This window comes from Eutrigla gurnardus, assembly GCF_963514095.1.
Source record: "Eutrigla gurnardus genome assembly, chromosome: 2".
NCBI classification, from domain to species: Eukaryota; Metazoa; Chordata; class Actinopteri; order Perciformes; family Triglidae; genus Eutrigla; species Eutrigla gurnardus.
The window spans coordinates 7,969,479-7,987,374 of record NC_139916.1 but is presented as its reverse complement, the minus strand read 5'-3'; the positions used below and the strand labels follow the sequence as shown (position 1 = coordinate 7,987,374).

General features: G+C 40.8%; 2 protein-coding genes across 3 annotated transcripts in view; one reads left to right on the top strand and one right to left on the bottom strand.

Moving 5' to 3' along the window:
* The window catches only part of pax7a (paired box 7a), a gene marked incomplete at its 3' end in the record, with an annotated part of 39,880 nt that extends 37,385 nt beyond the window's left edge, over positions 1–2,495 (bottom strand). Inside the window, exons 1-3 of one of the 2 annotated variants that reach the window (XM_084035838.1) lie at positions 2,367–2,495; positions 930–1,165; positions 53–182 (exon numbers count right to left, since the gene is read on the bottom strand). In XM_084035838.1, coding sequence (XP_083891964.1) covers positions 53–182; positions 930–1,165; positions 2,367–2,454 — 454 coding nt within the window. In that variant the 5' untranslated portion in view covers positions 2,455–2,495. Of the gene's footprint in view, positions 1–37; positions 183–929; positions 1,166–2,366 lie in introns of both variants that reach the window. The other variant, XM_084035839.1, reaches the window with a different exon arrangement.
* A 12,404-nt stretch (positions 2,496–14,899) lies between these two features.
* Positions 14,900–17,673, top strand: mrps16 (mitochondrial ribosomal protein S16). Its single transcript, XM_084024693.1, has 4 exons — positions 14,900–15,041; positions 15,868–15,898; positions 16,607–16,873; positions 17,277–17,673. The coding sequence occupies exons 2-4, from the start codon at positions 15,886–15,888 to the stop codon at positions 17,405–17,407; spliced, it is 411 nt and encodes a 136-aa protein (XP_083880819.1). The 5' UTR covers positions 14,900–15,041; positions 15,868–15,885; the 3' UTR covers positions 17,408–17,673.
* Positions 17,674–17,896: the final 223 nt, after the last annotated feature.

Below are 17,896 nucleotides of genomic sequence, written 5' to 3'. Positions count from 1 at the left end.
TTTGCTGGTTAAAAAAAAGAAAAAAAGTGCAGCTTACCAGATGAAGCCTCACCTGAAGGAACTGTGCTTCTGTCGCACACCCCGTCCTTCAGCAGCTTATCCCGGATCTCCCAGCTGAACATGCCGGGGTTTTCTCTCTTGTACTCCTCGATCCGCTTCTCCACGTCAGGAGTTGCCACCTGCTTTAGGTTTGAAATGGCGTGAAGGGAGGAAAGTGGCAAACAGGGAAGAGATTTGGGTTTTAATTGAGAGGCGTTTTTTTTTAAGATGAAGAAAACTGTGATCCTAAAAATAAAGGCAACTAATCTAATTCTGCCAGAGAAACAAAATTATAAAATGTGTACACTTTTTACAATAAGCCACCTATTATAATGTCTGAATGGCACTATAAATTAAATATTGTTATTTATTGAAATTGAAAATTACAATTTAACACCAGTACAAATTAAAAGTATAATAATAATAATAATAATAATAATAATAATAATAATAATAATCTGTCATGGAAAACACATCCCAATTATTTAGTAATAGATATATTAAATACTGTAAACTAAAGTCAAATTAATATTAAAGGAATTGGTTTGTCTGTCATTTAAATTTCAGGTATTTTTTAAATGTATTCAAATTTAAGAAGAACAAAATATCAGCTGCAAAGTCATGACCAGGTAATGCAGACAGGATGTTGCAAGTGGACTGTAATGCAACTTATTATTAATATTATAATTATTATTATAATACTTATATATTATTATTATTATTATTATTATTCAGACATCCATAGAAGTCCCAAACTTTTTTATTGTATTATTATAATGCCGTCTATCATGTTGTAATGACACAACACCGGTTTGATCTCAGGTGTGCTGCACCTCGTGACCCTCCTCGTGCTGCTCTGGTCCACAGACCGGTTCACGGATCCCACTCACCCTGGGCTTGCTGCCTCCTATGGCTCCCGGACGGATCGAGCCGGTCTCCTGGTATCGGCAGAGGATCTTGGAGACACAACCGTGTGACACCCGCAGTTGTCGCGAGATTACGCAGGGTCGGATGCCGTGGTGGGCCATCTCCACTATCTTGTGTCGGATGTGATTTGGCAGCGGCCTCCCGTTGATGAACACGCCGCCAAGCTGGTTCACCCTACCCTGGCCCAGAGGGGTGGACACTGTTCCACAATAACACAGAAATAATAAATAAATAAAAGCCTCAAAAACAACAACAACAGCAGCACATCCTGTTCTTTCAACGTTCTCTTCAATACAGGCTGCGTGGAGCCAATTCAGCCGGAGTTATAGTCAAACAGTGGCGTGTTTGCTGTTACTGACTTTTTAATGGGACGCAGTTTACGCACATTATCATATTATACATTTTCAAGAGAGCGTCGTGCCAAATTCATCCAGCGTCATTCTGGCTGACAGCATGTATCCGAGGCCACTTCAGGATCCAATTTCACATTGAAGAGACACTAAAGAGGGTGACACATCCCACCTTGATTATTCCTAGTCATGCTGTACAAATATTGATGTGATCCTTTGAGTCATGTCTTTTGTGCGTTATTGCCATTTCCAGCAGCAGGACACTCGAGCAAATCCCGCAGCTCGAGTAACTTGCGAGCTACGTGGCTTTTGTACATTTCGCTCCAGAGCACTCGAGCACGCACATGGGTGTAAGGGGAAAACTGTTCCCATAAATGCATGCAAATACAAAGTGGTCTTTTTTTCCGCCCATATGTCCAGGCGACTTGAGTGGGCATCGAAGTAAAAAAAAAAAAAAAAAATCAAATTAGAATACTTTTTGCATGTATCTAAAGCTAAAATATTCATTAAAATGTCACACAGAAAAAACAACCATCTGCTCATTCTGTCATCTAAAGTATTATAAAGACAAATTACTGTCATGTTGGTTTCATTTTTAGATCATAAAACAATATTAAATCCAAAATGTTATGAGCCTGTTATTACTAAAAAAATATCTATAAAAAACATTAAAAAACGCACATAAGAAAATTAAAATTAAAGCAAATATTCCAAGTGAATTATGTCTGATAAGAAGGTCTGTCTAAACACACACATACTAACAAATAGTTACAAATAAATGCATTCATAGGAGATATGATGAGGCTGAATAAAGGTCCTTTAAAAAGCTGCAGGTTGATTTCTAAAACACGAGCTTTTTCGCCTTTTTCTGCCACTCTGGTGTGTATTTTGGATCCCGGTTGTTAAAATCATCGCTGGCTGCAGGTCGCATGTGTTGACTCACCTTGTTACTTTCCCAGCACGTCGCCGTGTGACTATCAGCGCGGAGCAGCGACGAGTTTTGTCACGCAGCACAAGTTCAAACATCAAACACGGTGTCATTCAGCTTACCTTCCAGGGGGAAGCCGGTTCGGGGGTAGTTCTGGCCCGGCGCAGGACGCATCATGCGCGGCATTGTTCCTGGTAGTGTAGCCATCATTTAGCCACTCGGGTAAACAACAACACCGACTCCAGTCCAAGTCAAAAAAAACAACCGGAATGTCTTCAAAAAAAACGATCAATATGCTGCTCAGTCTGCTGTCAAATCCCAAATCCCAGGCGGAGAAACTGCACAAGCCCTTCTTCCACCGGGGGAAAAAGAAGTGATGCTGTCCTCTGGTGCGATGAACGTGCCAAAAATATATTTATATAAAAAAAATAACAGCTGCTAAATATACATTAACAATCCCTTTAAACAGGGAAGTCTGCTAAATGGAGCACTTGTGTGTCTGAGTTGGGGGGAAACGCACTGTTATTCTTTTCCCTGGGTGTAGTTTGGGTTCAGTATAATGTCTGCTGGCTGGTTGGAAGTAGTTTAAGTGGCCAACTTTCGTGCATGTCGTAGGAGGAGACAGCCGAGCGCTCCCATAGGCTCCTTGGCCTTTCTTTTATGGATGAAAGAGAGTGGGTTTAGCCAGGAGCCGACCGACCAATCAGAGCAACACATTCCACTTTTAATTCACTGCTGCCTCCCTCATAAGACTCCGCACACCCCAAAAAAAAAAGCAGTTCAAATGTTATTATATCTAAATGTTATTCTAAAGCCTGTCTTTTCTAAATGTGTCTGCTTCACTGACATTCAGCTGTCCGAACCGCTGGCATATTAATGCTTTAAAATAATGGTATTTCCATTTTCTTTCTTTCTTTTTCTCTTTCTGATGACAAAGAAACCCTAGAAATAAAATAAAAAACAGCCTAAAACCTGCTCCCACAGCAACAATAGCACATCCAGAAATGAAAACTAATAATTTTTGATAAATTGCAAATTGTTAAACATAGTTTATTTACAGTCTGTAGCCGATCACAACATCATATTTATAAACGTACCTGAATGAATTGAGGCAAACCCTCCTGTTTCAGTTATCCCTCCGCATATGGACCGGACGCAGATCTTCATGTGAATAAAAAAAAAAAGGAAATCTCGGCCCAGAATAATTGAGTCAGGAGTTGCTGATGTAGCTTCTGAATGGACAAAGGCTGCGCGAAAGCAGCCCTGCTGGCGGAGGTTAGACCATAAGATGCTTTAGGCTTGTTAACCTTTCAATTAAGTAAATGCGCGCAGCATGAACATGTGAATCGCTCCTATAGCTCCTCGTGGTAATTACAACCTTTGGATCGACCCGCTATTGATGACAACAGGTTGACTTGCCCTCGAGTACGCGCAAGAGTAATTGCTTGAAGGTAATTGTTAAAAAAAAAAAAAAAAAAACACACACAAATAATACGTCGCTATTAAACACGAATAATAATAATAAAAAAGGGGGCACATATGGCAGAAAAGAAGAGGTGCGTGTGTCGACTCTGTGGGCCCACCGTGCATATAAAATCGTGTGACAATTGCCGTGGAAAACACTCCTGGTGGAAGGCAATTTCACAAATAATTTTAGCAACAATTAGGGAGTGTGGAGGGGTGAAATGGCGATTTCACATGCAGATGTGCCGGTGGGAAGGATCTGGTACCCTGCCGAATAGCTATGACCCTCAGTCTCCCGCTTTGGTTTGCTTCACATGGGACAGAGGAGCACAAAGGGAGCGCGCCACCCTCCTGGGAAGGCGCGCGGAGCCTGGATTAAGTCAAGCATCAATCACGTGAAAGCCAAACAATAGCGCATTTCTTTTATGGTAAAGTGTGTTCTTGTACAAATAGCCCACTTCTCCGTGTGTCTGAAGCTTACACCAGGTAGGTTTAACAAGAAAAAAAAAAAAAGAAAGAAAAAATTGAAATCACACAGACACGCACATAACGCTAATGATCCCTGCAAATATCGTTGTTACATCAGTCTGGCCTCTGTTATCCTAATTATTATTGGCCTGTTATTCATTTGCTATGCAGCTGTTGATAATTACATCCAAAAGAAAAGCGTGTGCAGAAAATATGCCTCATCATTTACACGATTATGAAATTAAACGTGCTGTTGTTCAGTATTTTGCAAATATAAAAGACACTTGTAGGACTGAAATGTGTCTTTCACAGCACATCCTGTGTATTCTAATGCTTTTGTCAGGTAATTTTGAAGAATATTTGCTGTTGCAATTACAAGAACACCTCTACTATATAAACATTACAACAAACAACTTTAAAAGAATCCCCATAAATTCAACAAGGGCAGGATTTATTACAGCGCCTGAATCACACTTCATTGTGTTTGTTTGTGTTCTGATTATTCCTGATGGAACACACATGTCCAAGGGCATTCTCAACAAGGCCAGATGATGAATTTAAAATCATGATTCAATTTGTGGTGACTTCATCTTGTGGTGAACTGAGTTTTGAAGAGAACAACTGGCCTCCTCCTCAAACATTTAGATCTTTAAGCTTGTATTACTTTCATTAATTCATCACAAACAGCTGGTTTTAATCCCGCAAAAGGTGGTTGGTCTATATTTTCTGACTGTTTCAAATGCTTGTTGCTCTGTTATTAATATCGTTGTGGCACCATGTCCACTAGTGGGCGACTACTGTTCCACTTTTCGCTTGATTTATGTGGATAAAAGCCACATTTGGGCACCTTTTGTGTGATCTGCATGCTGCTCCAAACAGCAGCTTTGTTGTCCCCGGTGTTTGTGCGGATGCGTTAGCTTTTTCTGTTTTATCTGACCACAAGTGGCATCTGAATCCCCCCCCTCGTCCCCGTCACACCCTAAAGCCCATTTAGCCCGGTTGTTTCTGCAGGATTCGGCTCAGCGTCTGGCTCGTGTAAGTAACTCTGTCACTTAAGTTTTCCTTTCAGCTGCAGCAGACAGAAAAAACACTTCCTCTCTCTCATGATACTGTCTCCAATCTTATCTCGATCAGGACTGCTCTTCAAACACTTTCCTACATAGCCTCTCATTATTTGTGTTATGGCAATTACCAAAGTTTCTTTTTTGCTTGTAGGTGAACACCCTCCCCCCCTCTCCTATCTACATTTATTTTCTCCATACACAACGTTCAGCTTTTCACATTGAGGCGCACAAAGAGAAAACACCTTTGATGAAAGGCATCGCCAATTTAGACTTTATCTTTGTCTGAGCCGAACAAAGGCGAGAAGCACAGCATTAAGTGTATATAAACATTATTTTGCACTTGTATTTGAATTCAGCTTTTATCTTCCAGTGAGGGGAGTGTTGAATGCAACACTTTTTTGTCTCAATATCTTTAGGTTGATAAATGTACAGCAGATGTTGTATAAAAGGGAGCGGCTTGTGTGAAATATATAAAACACAAGGGTTAAAAAATGGATGTTACACAGGTATAATACACAATTCAGCTCTAAACAAACTGAAAACACAGTTAACACTCAGACAAATACTCTGTCTGCAGTCTTATGATCGCTCAAAAAAAAATAAAAGTCATTCACAATCATTTTAATTCAATAGTTTCCTGAAGCTCTTTCCGTTTTGCGGAAATATTAACGCTGAAGGCAAGTTCTGTTTTTAAAAATAATCTGACATCTGTACACTTGAATAATAAGACTTTTCTCCCCCATGATGGCTGGCTCGTGTTGAATTTGAAAAAGTGTTGCATGTGAGATCTGCCTGTGTGTAACAACGCTGATAAACTGCCGCCCCGAAGAAGGAGGAAGCTTCTGAGTGCAACCAAAAGCAGGGAACGACTGTTTTTCCATCACCTTCCGTCCGTTTCACCTCCAGCGCCGGGCTCGAGGCTCTGGAGATGCCTCGGCATTCAACGCCGACAAGATCTGCACTTCCACTACAGCCTTGTTAACTTGTTTTCCACACATCTGCTCAGAATTACCCAAATGTGTAATCACTTCCTTATGGGAATTATTTTATCACGATAGAGAGAGAGAGCGTAAAAAATGTGCTCTTAGGAGGAGACCGGCAAAAAGCTTACTTAGCGTTGTAACTTTAACTAAAGAAAGCTGATCTGAGATATCCATCTTCATTATGTGCGGCGCAGGGAGGAGCTCCGAACAGGCGTGTTCGGGTCCGACAAGGTGATGTTTGGTTAATAAGGAGAGCAAGGAGCATTCCTCGCACTCATTTGGAACAAGTTAGTGAACCTTGCTTGAACTTCCACTGTCCACTTTCCCCCGAGCTGGCTCTATAGGAAACACGGGGGCGTGATAAAATAAGTCAGCAAGGTGAGGCAGCTAGTTTGGAAAATGTACACGACAACAGAGAAGGTCCTTCCTTAAAACCATAGAGACTTAAACCATAAACACTAAAGACATGACAGACAGAGAGGTCACCAGGCCTGATTCTGAAGAGGGAGTAAAAATCTGTTGCACAAAATGTTTACATTTTTTTTCAAATGTTAAATACTTCCTTTCAGACCTCAAACATCCTTCAAATGAACAATCAGATGACACACACACACACACACACACACACACACACACTCGGGGAGCAGGAAAACAACATATGTTATGTTGACATCGGAGTCTGGCGTCTGAGTTATGAGTCACGGAGACATCTATAACTCAACCGGTGATCAAACAAAGCCAAAGGCCACATAGAGAGGGGAGCTTTCTCTGGATTTCCAAGGAGATCAGAGGTATCAGAGGGAGCACGAACTGGACATGGAAAATACCAAAACACTGGTACCACTGCGGTAAAAAATTAGAAGACAAATCACAGACATCAGACAAAGCCGGTGGGGGAAATGTTTCCGCCTTGCAACAGGCCGACCGGCTGTGCAGAGAGGACATCTCTGTGGAAATAAGCACGTTGTGCGGGTGACATCACATAAACAGGCAGGCTCAGCTGGACGGGTGCAGGTGGGTGCAGGTGGGTGCAGGGGCGGCGGGCTGGGGCGCGACATCCTGTCACTGCTCGTTAGAGTGTGAATTCGGTGTGCCGTCAACAGCACCTCCACTTGGCAACGAGCAGAGGGAACTAGCGATGCGGAGATAGAGGCCTGGACGGAAGAATGTGTTTGGATCACTAAGGAGGACTGGAGAGACGGTGGAAAATTCAGTGCACAAAAGGTAGACAATCTGAAGTTTTCAAATGAGAGCGATCTCCCCGTTTGAAGGGAACAAGTAAGTAGAAGATACAAGGCACATGACAAAGCCGTGATGATGGCCGTTGTCTCCTCGGTGTCTCAGGAGGTGCAACAGCGCTCTTTTATCCTCCCGAAACAATGCGTTAAGGAACCTGTTGTCTGCACATCCCGAGGCTCTTATCAGCCCACAGCAGAGCTCACCTGTCCTCTTCTGTTTAACACAACAGAACACCAATAAAGCACCTCTTTCTGTTCTACTGTCACACAAAATCACATTCTCACTCCAGCGGCGGTTCGCTCACCGTTTTGTTTACGTGAGGATGCGCGTTCGGTCGTGAGAGTTTAACGCGACGCCTGCTCCTCTGAGTTGAGCACAAACAAGGTACCATGTCATAGCCAACCGCTGATCTCGTGGCTTTGATGATTCGCCTCAGACCGGCACGAACGCATCCAGATAATGCAACATTTTTAAATGGTGTAGAACTTGTCATGGCCGCCTACGATGTCCCTAAGATAGGGCACCTTTGGGTTTAGTGTCAGCTTCCCGGGATGGGGGCATCATCGCAGTTACACAAGGGGCTAATCTCTGCATTGCTACTGGGTGTTCAATAAACAGGTTACACCAACACCTAAATGTGAAAGATCACAGATGAACAGATTTCCCCGGAGCGCGTATCAACATGACTGAGACTAAACCAGTCAACAAATATTTTTGGAAGAATTTGTCCCCTGATGACATTCGTCACTTTGCTCAAAATCCCTTCAAAGGTTTGACTAGAAAACAACCAGAAGGCGTTCGCTATTAAAAAATCAAGTTTATTGGTCAGAGGAAACTAAAATCTATTTTTAAGTTTGTCAAATTGTTTGCAGCTCGGTCCAGTAAATTGAAGGAAAAGCTGCTTTACTTTACCTCCTGCCTGGAATAAGAACAGAAAACACATATTTAAAATGTAAAAAAATATATATATTCAGTTGCTAAATCTCCTCTTAATGCTGTAACAACTCTGGATGCCGAGCGTACACTGAAACCTTTAGAGAGTTTGTCTGTAAAGGAATACTGTGGGTTGCTGGCATCATTTCATTACAGTGGCCAGTGTTACAATCCATTTTACACGACCAGGAATGCTCTGTGTGCGTGTTGGACTTGTGCGAGTGTGTGTCTGTGTGTGTGTGAGTGTGTGTGTGGCATGTGATAGGACCAGAATTCTTGGGTATCACGCTCTGATGTGCATGCCAAATCCACTTGTCCTCTCACACAACCTACCAGTGTGGCTCTGCCGTTTCAGCTCCGCCAGCTGAGGTCTGGGGAAGAGCGGCAGCATAGGAAGCGGGTCACGAACCCTCGTAGCAGAAATCACAATGCCATGCGCTGACTGAATTTGACCGAATGTTACCTATAGATACCCTCGCTGCTCTCCCCGGCTGTGCTTTTTTCCCCTTCATAATGTCAACTGGAAAACTAGTCAGTATTATTAATCGTATTTTCAAAAAGTATATTCTTAATTAGACGTTCTCTCTCTTTTTAAATAAAAAGCCTATTATACATAACTAAATTTCACACTGATGAAGGCATAGCTTAGTGCATAGAAATTGAGTAAGTAAAGAGACACAAATAGAATTAAAGGAGCAATCCGTGTGTATGTGAACTCCTTTTGTACTAGCTGGATGTTGACAGTGGTGGAAAAGTACCCAGATCCTTTACTGTATACCACAGTATACAAGTTGTGCATTCAAAATGTAGCATATTATAAGCAAAATATACACAAAGTAATAAAAGCAAAAGCCCGTCTCCATCAGACTTACGACATATGTAATGTAATACATTATGCATAAACATGTATGAGATGAAGCTATGTGTGAGTGCTTTACATACTGGTAGTTTAATCTGTTTAATGCTTCTTATTTTATATACTGAATCCCTGATTTGTTTGTAAGTCTGTATCTGAAAGTCAAATAAATATAACGATGCAAAAAGCTTTCTCTCAGAATGAAAAGCAGCTGAAGTAACGGAAAAAAGGGAATACTTAAAGTTAAGTACAAGTACATCAGAACTACACACATTCCCACTGTGACATTACTTACACGTGCCACAGCTCGGCTTCGTCTTTGAATGGGTGCAATGGGCTTTCTTCAGCTTGTATGCTATCAAAATGTTGATCCCCTTCATTAGTAATCCTTCATGGTGCGACTTGTCTGATAGCCTTCGCGTAGATAAATTCAGCCCTCTGATGTAGCTTGTCACTGTTTATGAAACACTGTTTAATTGGCGATTGTTTGGGTCTTCAAGATGTAATTTGAAAAAAAAGTGGAGAAAAAATTCATTAAAACTTACTAGAGACACAATATTTTTAATGAGAGGATTCTGTTTATGAAAAGTTATCCTGCTCTGTGAAGACTTTTATGATATCTCTTTAGTGTTTCAGCCTAAAAGAGGTGGCTTCTCAAAGCTGAAGCTGTTGAAGCAGTGGTAAGTTTGTAAGTTTGCAGTTTGAGACTGGAACAATTTAAACACAGCTGCTTTATAATTAGTGACAATTAAAAGCTATTCAATGTAACAGGATCAGTTATTTCATAATCTAATTCTAATGAAATAGTGCATCACCCACAACATTCGCTACTTTGTTGACCGAGACCAGCAGCCACGTGCCTCTCAATTCCAAACACAGAACATTTTTCTCTTTAATCAGTGGCGGCAAGTGCTGAGAAATCTTTGAGGAGAGAGAGAGAAAAAAAAAAGAGTAACAGGAAAAAGAAAAAGTCTCTTTGTTAATGAAGATAAAAGCAATGCCTCCATTTTGCATGCTATCACAATTAGTCTCACGACGACCATCTGAAAGATCCTTCCAGAGAAAGGGAGATCACTTGACCCCCCCATCTGTGACCAAATCTTTCCATTAGGTGCTCTCCGCAACCATAACGTCTATCTCTGCTCACGCTGGACACAGATGCTTAAAAAAGCACGGGGCATCACAAAGAGCTCACACACAAGAAGTCACACGGCGCCTGTGATTGAAAAGATCCATTATTCTGACGAACCGAGCTGGAGAATCTTATGCATATGCTGTTCCTTTCAAAACTAAACTTTAAAACAACAAATTCGGATCGCCGTTTAGTATACAGCAGCAGCTGTTTTTACTTCTAATCTACCTTTGAAAATGTATTATTTGTTGCAGAAATGGTGGTCAGAAGTAAGTAGCATAAAATGGTTTAAGGCGTTCGAGAGGTTGGGGTGATTCAGTGGTTTACACAAGTACTCAGGTTTTAACCCTGTTGGTTTTTATGTGGTATTTCAATGTTCCACAGACAAGAAATGAAAATTAGCTTTTCGTGTCTTTCACTTCATGTTCGGGAAGTAGAGATTTCTCATGGCCTCCTATTGTGATCCAGCTTATAATCAGTTCTGGACCATTTAGAGTCGCATGCGCTCCCAGTGTGGGTTTTCCTTGGGGTACTCCAATGGCTTCACCGAACATTTCAAAGCCATGCAAGTGAATCGGACAGTCAACATTGCTGAAACTGTACAAAAGAATGTCCTGACCAAGGTGTATTCTAGGGCTGGGCAATGTGGCAAAAAACTTCTATCCCAACATCGGTAATTTCATACAGCAATAATGATATATATTATATATATATATATATCATAATGCAGCATGTTTTGCTGGTAATTCAACAATAGCCTATATGAAATAACCACATGGTAAAGTATTTTAAAGTCTTTCTGATTACTTCATGATTCCATTGAAAGACAATAAATTGAAGTGAATGTCACACTTTTACCCTTTTATCCTAATTCTTTCAAAGTTTAATAAAACACACCAAACTATAAACGGACATAGTTCCAGACACTATACTCACGCCATACATGTTAAAGAGGTGAAAAGCCTAAACACAGAAGTAGAGACAACACAAACATAAAAGATTTTAAATGATAGACAACGATGATTACATTTGCAGTTACCACCAATATAGGAATTTATCATAGCATTATAAGCCTTTGTAATTTCCGAATCAACAAAGTTCTAGATTAAATGAAAGATCGAAAACAATACTAAGAATTACATCTATTTGCTTTCTTGATAATTAGATGAGAAGATTGACTGATTGTCTGATAAATAGAAGGATACAGACAGCATCTCCACCTGTCATATCCTACAGGCCGGAGGCAGAAGGTGAGGCTGGGGAAAATCACATCCAGCACCCAGACAATCAGCACTGGCGGCCCCCAGGGATGTGTGCTCTCCCCACTGAGATTCTCCTTCTAAATCTACAACTGCTCCTCAGAAGACGCGTCTGTCCCGCAAATTCACCGATGACGGGACATCGGCCTCATTCTGGACGGAAACAAGTCTGCATACAGATGGCCGATTGAAAAGCCCCCCGGTGAGGTCAGAACCACCTGGAGCTGAACGCTCTTGGACTTGTGAAGATGACAGTGGATTTAATTTCCATCACCATACTGAATAACACCGAGTCTGCTGTGGAAGCCTTCTAGTTTCTGGGATCCACCTCTCTCCAAGGATCTCAAGTGGACTTCCAACATAGACACCACCAGGAAAAAGGCCCAGCAGAGGATGTACTTCATGCATCATTACGTTCAGCCCGTCTCTGAGAAGAGGTGGTAAAAGTACAGACATTCTAGACTCTGGTAAAAGTAAAAATAGAGTAAATTCCTTGTAGCTGATTCTGATTCTGATTATTTGCCAGACAACCAGAGGAAACTCCAGGAAGTCACTGCTCCCAGCCAAGCAATGGTCTGGCACAAAGCGGCTGAAAAATAATGAATAGTCTTATTTCTTCCAATTTATGTTCATGTACAGATTGTACAAACGTTATATTATGTTCTGGTAGCCGGGTTGCTGTTGAGACAGAGCCTCTTTCAATCCTTGTGCTAAGCTAACATCTACTGGCTTTATATAAAATGGACACAAAACAAAAAAAGTCCCATCAAACTATAAAATGGACACAAAACAAAAAAAGTCCCATCAAACTCTCCACCAAAATGGAAATAAACATTTATTCCTGTGTGACACAGATCCTAATCATGCCAGAAAGTGGGAACTTCAACCTGAAACATAATTCAGGTTCGGGTTCATGCAGCTTCTGGGGGGTAAATGTCAGTTACGAATGTAAAAATCTGTACTTTTGCATGCTGACACAAATCAATCAAAGTTCAGCATCTACTCACATTTCAACCCAGTTTTAATTATTTTAACAAAAGAAAAAACGACTCAAAAGACCCCCTTTCTAGCAGATCATATAAATGTCAGAAGTTTTAGCGTTACCTGCTGAAAGTGATGCAAAAAAAAGCATTTTTTTTAATCCTATACTCGAGTTGTTTAACGAAGAAAATTGTATTCTCTTAAAATATATAAAGAGGTTTGTGGCCACATAAGGTTTATTATATGAACAAAATAAAAAGGTTTATTATATAAACCCGCGGTTTATCATGTTTTTCACTGTTGCTTTAATTCAGTGGAGGTAATGAGTCTTGTTGCACGATTAAACTCAGTGTTTAGGAGACATTAGTGGCATTTTCTTCTTCTTCCACATAATCAAATTAAACTCAGGCATCTTTGACTACAATGTCTGGAGCAGCCTTCTACGTTTAAAGCAGACTCCTCCTGTTTTTTCCTAGTAAAATATCTGGTCATCTGAGCGTCTCTAACTGAGCTGTCACAGATGATTAGAGGAGGAACAACTCGTCTTGGTATCCCAAAGAGCATGGGGTCCTCACGAGAGAGTGAGCCACAACTAGAATCAATGTCACCGTTCAGATAATCACGCATTGCCGATTCACCATGTAAGATGAATTTTGTTTGCTGCCTAACTGTGTAAAGCCTCTATTCATTTTCAGATTTTTCCGCAGGAAAAAACGTGGTCAAGTCAATAATGACGCTTTCCTCTTGAAATTTCAGCTCTGGTTGTTGAGGGTCGAGTGTTTTCTGTTATGTCGTTCATCGCTTGGTTCTGAAAATTATTTCTGTGACAAACCAAACCGACAAAATTTTCAAATATTTTAAAACTAACCTCCTTGTTATTCGTTTCAGTTAAATAAGTGTGAGAGTTTGGGTAGCGTGATTCAATAAATCAATTATATATTCTGTGTATTGTCGTCATGTTGCCCTTTAAACATGCAAAGATGCTTAGCACGAACATCACAGCTACAGAGTTTTCTATAACAAGCTCATGATTATAAAGAGAGAGATCATTAGATAAGTAGGTTAGATTACATTACAGAATGGATGTATGTGTAAAATGTATAAAGTGGCAACCTTATCTCCTTTACAGAAAGGATTTCAAATATTTTTGAGGAGTTAAATCAATTTTATATATATATATATATATTCTCAGGTGATGTCTCTTTTATCTGTTTATAAGTCATAACTGCCTTCCGAGTCACGCAGGGACAGTAAGATATTTTCAGAATTACAAATGAGGGCCCATCTCTTTTGTGCGTCTTCGGTGACCTCTCCTCACAGAAAACCATGTGTTTGTCACACACACAGAAAAACAAGCTTTACACAACAGGAGTGTGAAATCACCATGTTCCATGACTGGGGGGGGTTGTTGTCGGGCTCCCAGTGGGCAGAAATCTCTGTGCACTCAGACGACATCAGGCAAAGCAATGACCCCTGAATCCGACCGACGCTCTCAGGAAACCAGTGTTTCATCTCCGCCGGGGTCAACAGTGGAAACTGATTTAAAACTCAATGCGCGGCTGATGTTTGACACGCAATACATATAGAACAGAAATTACAGAGAAGAGAATGTGAAAGATCACCTGTCTGACGGCACAGTTATACCCAGGATGCCTATAGGGAGTACGTTACTTTAGTCATTGTAGGCTACTTTATGCATCTCTATTACACCACATTTAGGGTAATATCTTATAAATAGCTGCTCACACTTTTAGTCAACTACATTTATCCGACAGCTGTAGTTTTACCAGTTTAACATTTGACACACAGAAGAATCCGTCCACCCAACCGTGTATAAAGCAGGTTAAATAAGCTCTCTCAACCAGCCAAAATATAAAAATACTGCTTGAGATACAAAAAAATATATATTATTATAAAATAATATAGTCATATGAAAGATGAGCACTATAACAAGTGAATCCTATAAAATGAATATGCCTAGTTTTTCATTTGATACTCCAACTGAATTAATATAATAAAACCCATGTACTTTTAGTTAAACCTTTGAATGCAGGGCTTTTACTTGTATAATATTATTTTACAGTGTTTAATTACTGTTTTTACTTACGAATCCCAGTACTTCTACCACCTCTGATCAAAAAGTGATTCTACATTATCGCAGGCCAGGAGCTCCACTTTTCCTGCGGCACAGCGCAGAGCGGTGCAACAGCGCCATCTTGCGTCGTGGCGATGCAATAACACCAATGCCATACGTCACTTCCTGATTTAAAAACAAAAATGGCCGCGCGCTGACAAATGTCACATTTCTTTCTGCTGCTGAAAACATTCAGTTAATAACGTTAACTACATCGCCTGTCCAGCGGGTAGGAAGGAGGAAACGTCTGGGGGACATTGTGTTTCCGTTCGGCACAAGCGGAGGTATTTCCTTCATCTTTTGCTAATTTTTTAAACGCGTACGTAGTCCTCACATAGGAGACGCTCTCTGCTTCTAAACCAGCCGTTAGCAACCGCTACGGAGACGTTGATGACCTGTTCGGGGTCATCACCGGATGTGTGATTAACGTGGAGCAGTGTGAGACACGCTGCTGCCGTAGAGACGCAGACTTTTACTTAAAATGTCTTAGAAAGTTTGTTTTGAATGTCCGACACCGACACTTGTGTACCTGTTAGCGGACAAAGTCGCCTGAGGGAATTACCCACAGTTCATAGCGTTGTGAAGGGGAAACCCATAGGAATAATACAAAAAAAGGTAAACAAAGTGAGTGATGGCTTACAATTACTCACAAACATTAAAGATTTAACAGTTGAAATCAGAGGAACGGGCTTTATAACACCCCCGGCGTATTAATCAACCAGTAATTTAGCTTATTGAAGCTGTTTTAACACACAAGTAAAATACGTTATTTGACAATTACGTCTCTTCTGGGATGACAACATCCTGGAAGACCCTCTCAGTCTATTTACCAGGTCAGTTAAGTCCCTGACGGTTCAGGGTTTAGACTTCAGGGGGGCGTTAACTCGGTTAAAGCGTTCTGTGCTCGGTGTGTGACCTTAGATGTAACCAGGTCAAGTTTTATTTATGTCTGTAATATCTACAGAGATGGATTGTGTTCATGTTTGCTTTGTCTTTGTTTGACGTGCATAGAGCTGTGATGTATTTATTACGATGTAATATATCACCCACTAACTTACTACTTACATACACACACACGTTGGTTTAAAAGTGACTTTTTGTTTTTTGCAGGATAATCCACCCAACACCATGGTTCATTTATGTAAGTATCAGGGGGAAGCAAAGAGCAAGCCAAGTAAATATAAGACAAGTTTATCAAAGACGAGTTCCTCTGCATTACGATTGATTGCTCAATTAATTACTTGATCTGTAAAATTCCAAAGATAGTTAAAAAAAAGGACCATCACAAGTTTAGAGACATCATCACAGCTTCCTACCAACAGTTCAAAACACAAAAATATGTTTTTGTTGTTGTGTTGGTTGTAAAAGCAGTTTAATATTTGTTTCACCTCTAAATAATAATTTAAACCACCCCAAAGTCAGTGTAAACTGTCAAAAAGTTAAAAATATTATCCTTTTACTTTGTTATAGTCATCTATAGTGGGTATCTGCATAAAAACATACAACTCAAATTATTAGGAAATAAGAGATGAGGTCCGATTCAGGTGCACTAAACAAAGGCAAGTGAACGAATGCTCCTCCCCTTTTCTCCTTTCTATCTTAATACACTAACTTTGATTGAAGCAGCGTGAAATCAGAGCTGTGGAAAACAAAGTGTTGTTAAGTAACATGTCAACCTGCGGTTTACACAAGATGCCATGTTATGAAATATGCTTTACAGGAAATTACTAGGAAAGGAAAACTAGGTGGTTCAGGTCTCTACCCGCACAGCCTTTACTGTAGAATGTTCCTTATCCACATTGACATTTACAAGAAACTAATTGTATTTACTCTCCGTTTCCTTCTGCAGCATCCCTCCTGCTGAAGAAGTACCACGGGGGTTACGTTGTCCTCCGACTGGCTCTGGCGGGCCACAAACAAGCTAATAGACCCTTTTATCGCATTGTGGCAGCTTACAACAAAAGGGCAAGGGACGGTAAATACCTAGAGCAGCTGGGCTCCTACGACCCCCTCCCGAACATCTACAATGAGAAACTCGTCAGCTTCAACTTTGACCGAATCAAGTACTGGATCGGCTGTGGCGCACACCCTACAAAGCCGGTGGCCAAACTTCTAGGTGTGTATTCACTACACGAGCATGTTCTTTAAGGGATTGTGCTCCCAGTGATTTGTTTAATAAAGGAGGTCCTTCCATGACTCTGAGTGCATACACCTTATGTATTCACTGAGAGATATCTGGTTTTCTATATTATCTACTACCATAATGATGCTGTCTAGCACGCTTATGTGTTTTCACTGTGCCTTCAAGCACCTCATCCAGGCCCTCTGGTTTAAAACATCGTACAGAAACAGATTTCACGTGCCTTTCATGGTCATAACAAGCATTTTTGTGTCACTTGTCTCCCCAGAAATTGACAATGTATCGGCTCCAAAGGGTTTTGGCGACTACTCGACGATGACTGCAATATTTTGTTGGGAAAGCTTGTCGTGAAAGATATTCTCTCTCTCTGTGTCTGCAGGGTTTGCAGGATTTTTCCCTCTGCACCCGATGACGATAACGGAGGCAGAGCGTCGAAGAGCCCAAACGGAGCCGATAGCGACAGGAACAGAAGATGGTCTGCAGGACGGACAGAAGGAGGCTGAAGTGTGAGGATTACAGCTGTGGACTGTGTGTGACTGTCCGGCACAAAAGGATGTCACGGTTATTTGGAGAGAGAACCGATTCATTTGTTTCCTGATTTGTTGGGTGGTCTGCTCGTAGCAATATCAAGATATTGCATATTGTAGCTCGAATTGCTTTAGTAGCAGCTACGGACAATTCATAATAATACTGATTGAGAACAGATTGCCATAACAGGCAGTTGTTTGTATTTACTGTTGAATTTGACTTCAATAAAGCATTTCGATGTTATTGCATTTGGTTGAGGTTAATTCCCAGATTTTCTTGTCGTCTGTTCAACACCTTTTCTTGAACAACCTTGTAATAAATAGAATGTATTCTATGCCAACGTTTAAAATATGAGACCTTCAATGAATAGTGAGGTAACTTCAGGTTTAACCCTGGGATTTCATTCCTGTGATATTGGCTCACTTCTAAACCGAGGTAGATCGCCATGGTAACTTATGATGCTTATGCATG

What these genes read in the sequence shown, in the direction of transcription:
- mrps16 (XM_084024693.1), top strand. An exon ending in GCCGGTGGCCAAACTTCTAG is followed by an intron (nt 16,874 to 17,276) that starts GTGTGTATTCAC and finishes CTGTGTCTGCAG; the next exon opens with GGTTTGCAGGATTTTTCCCT.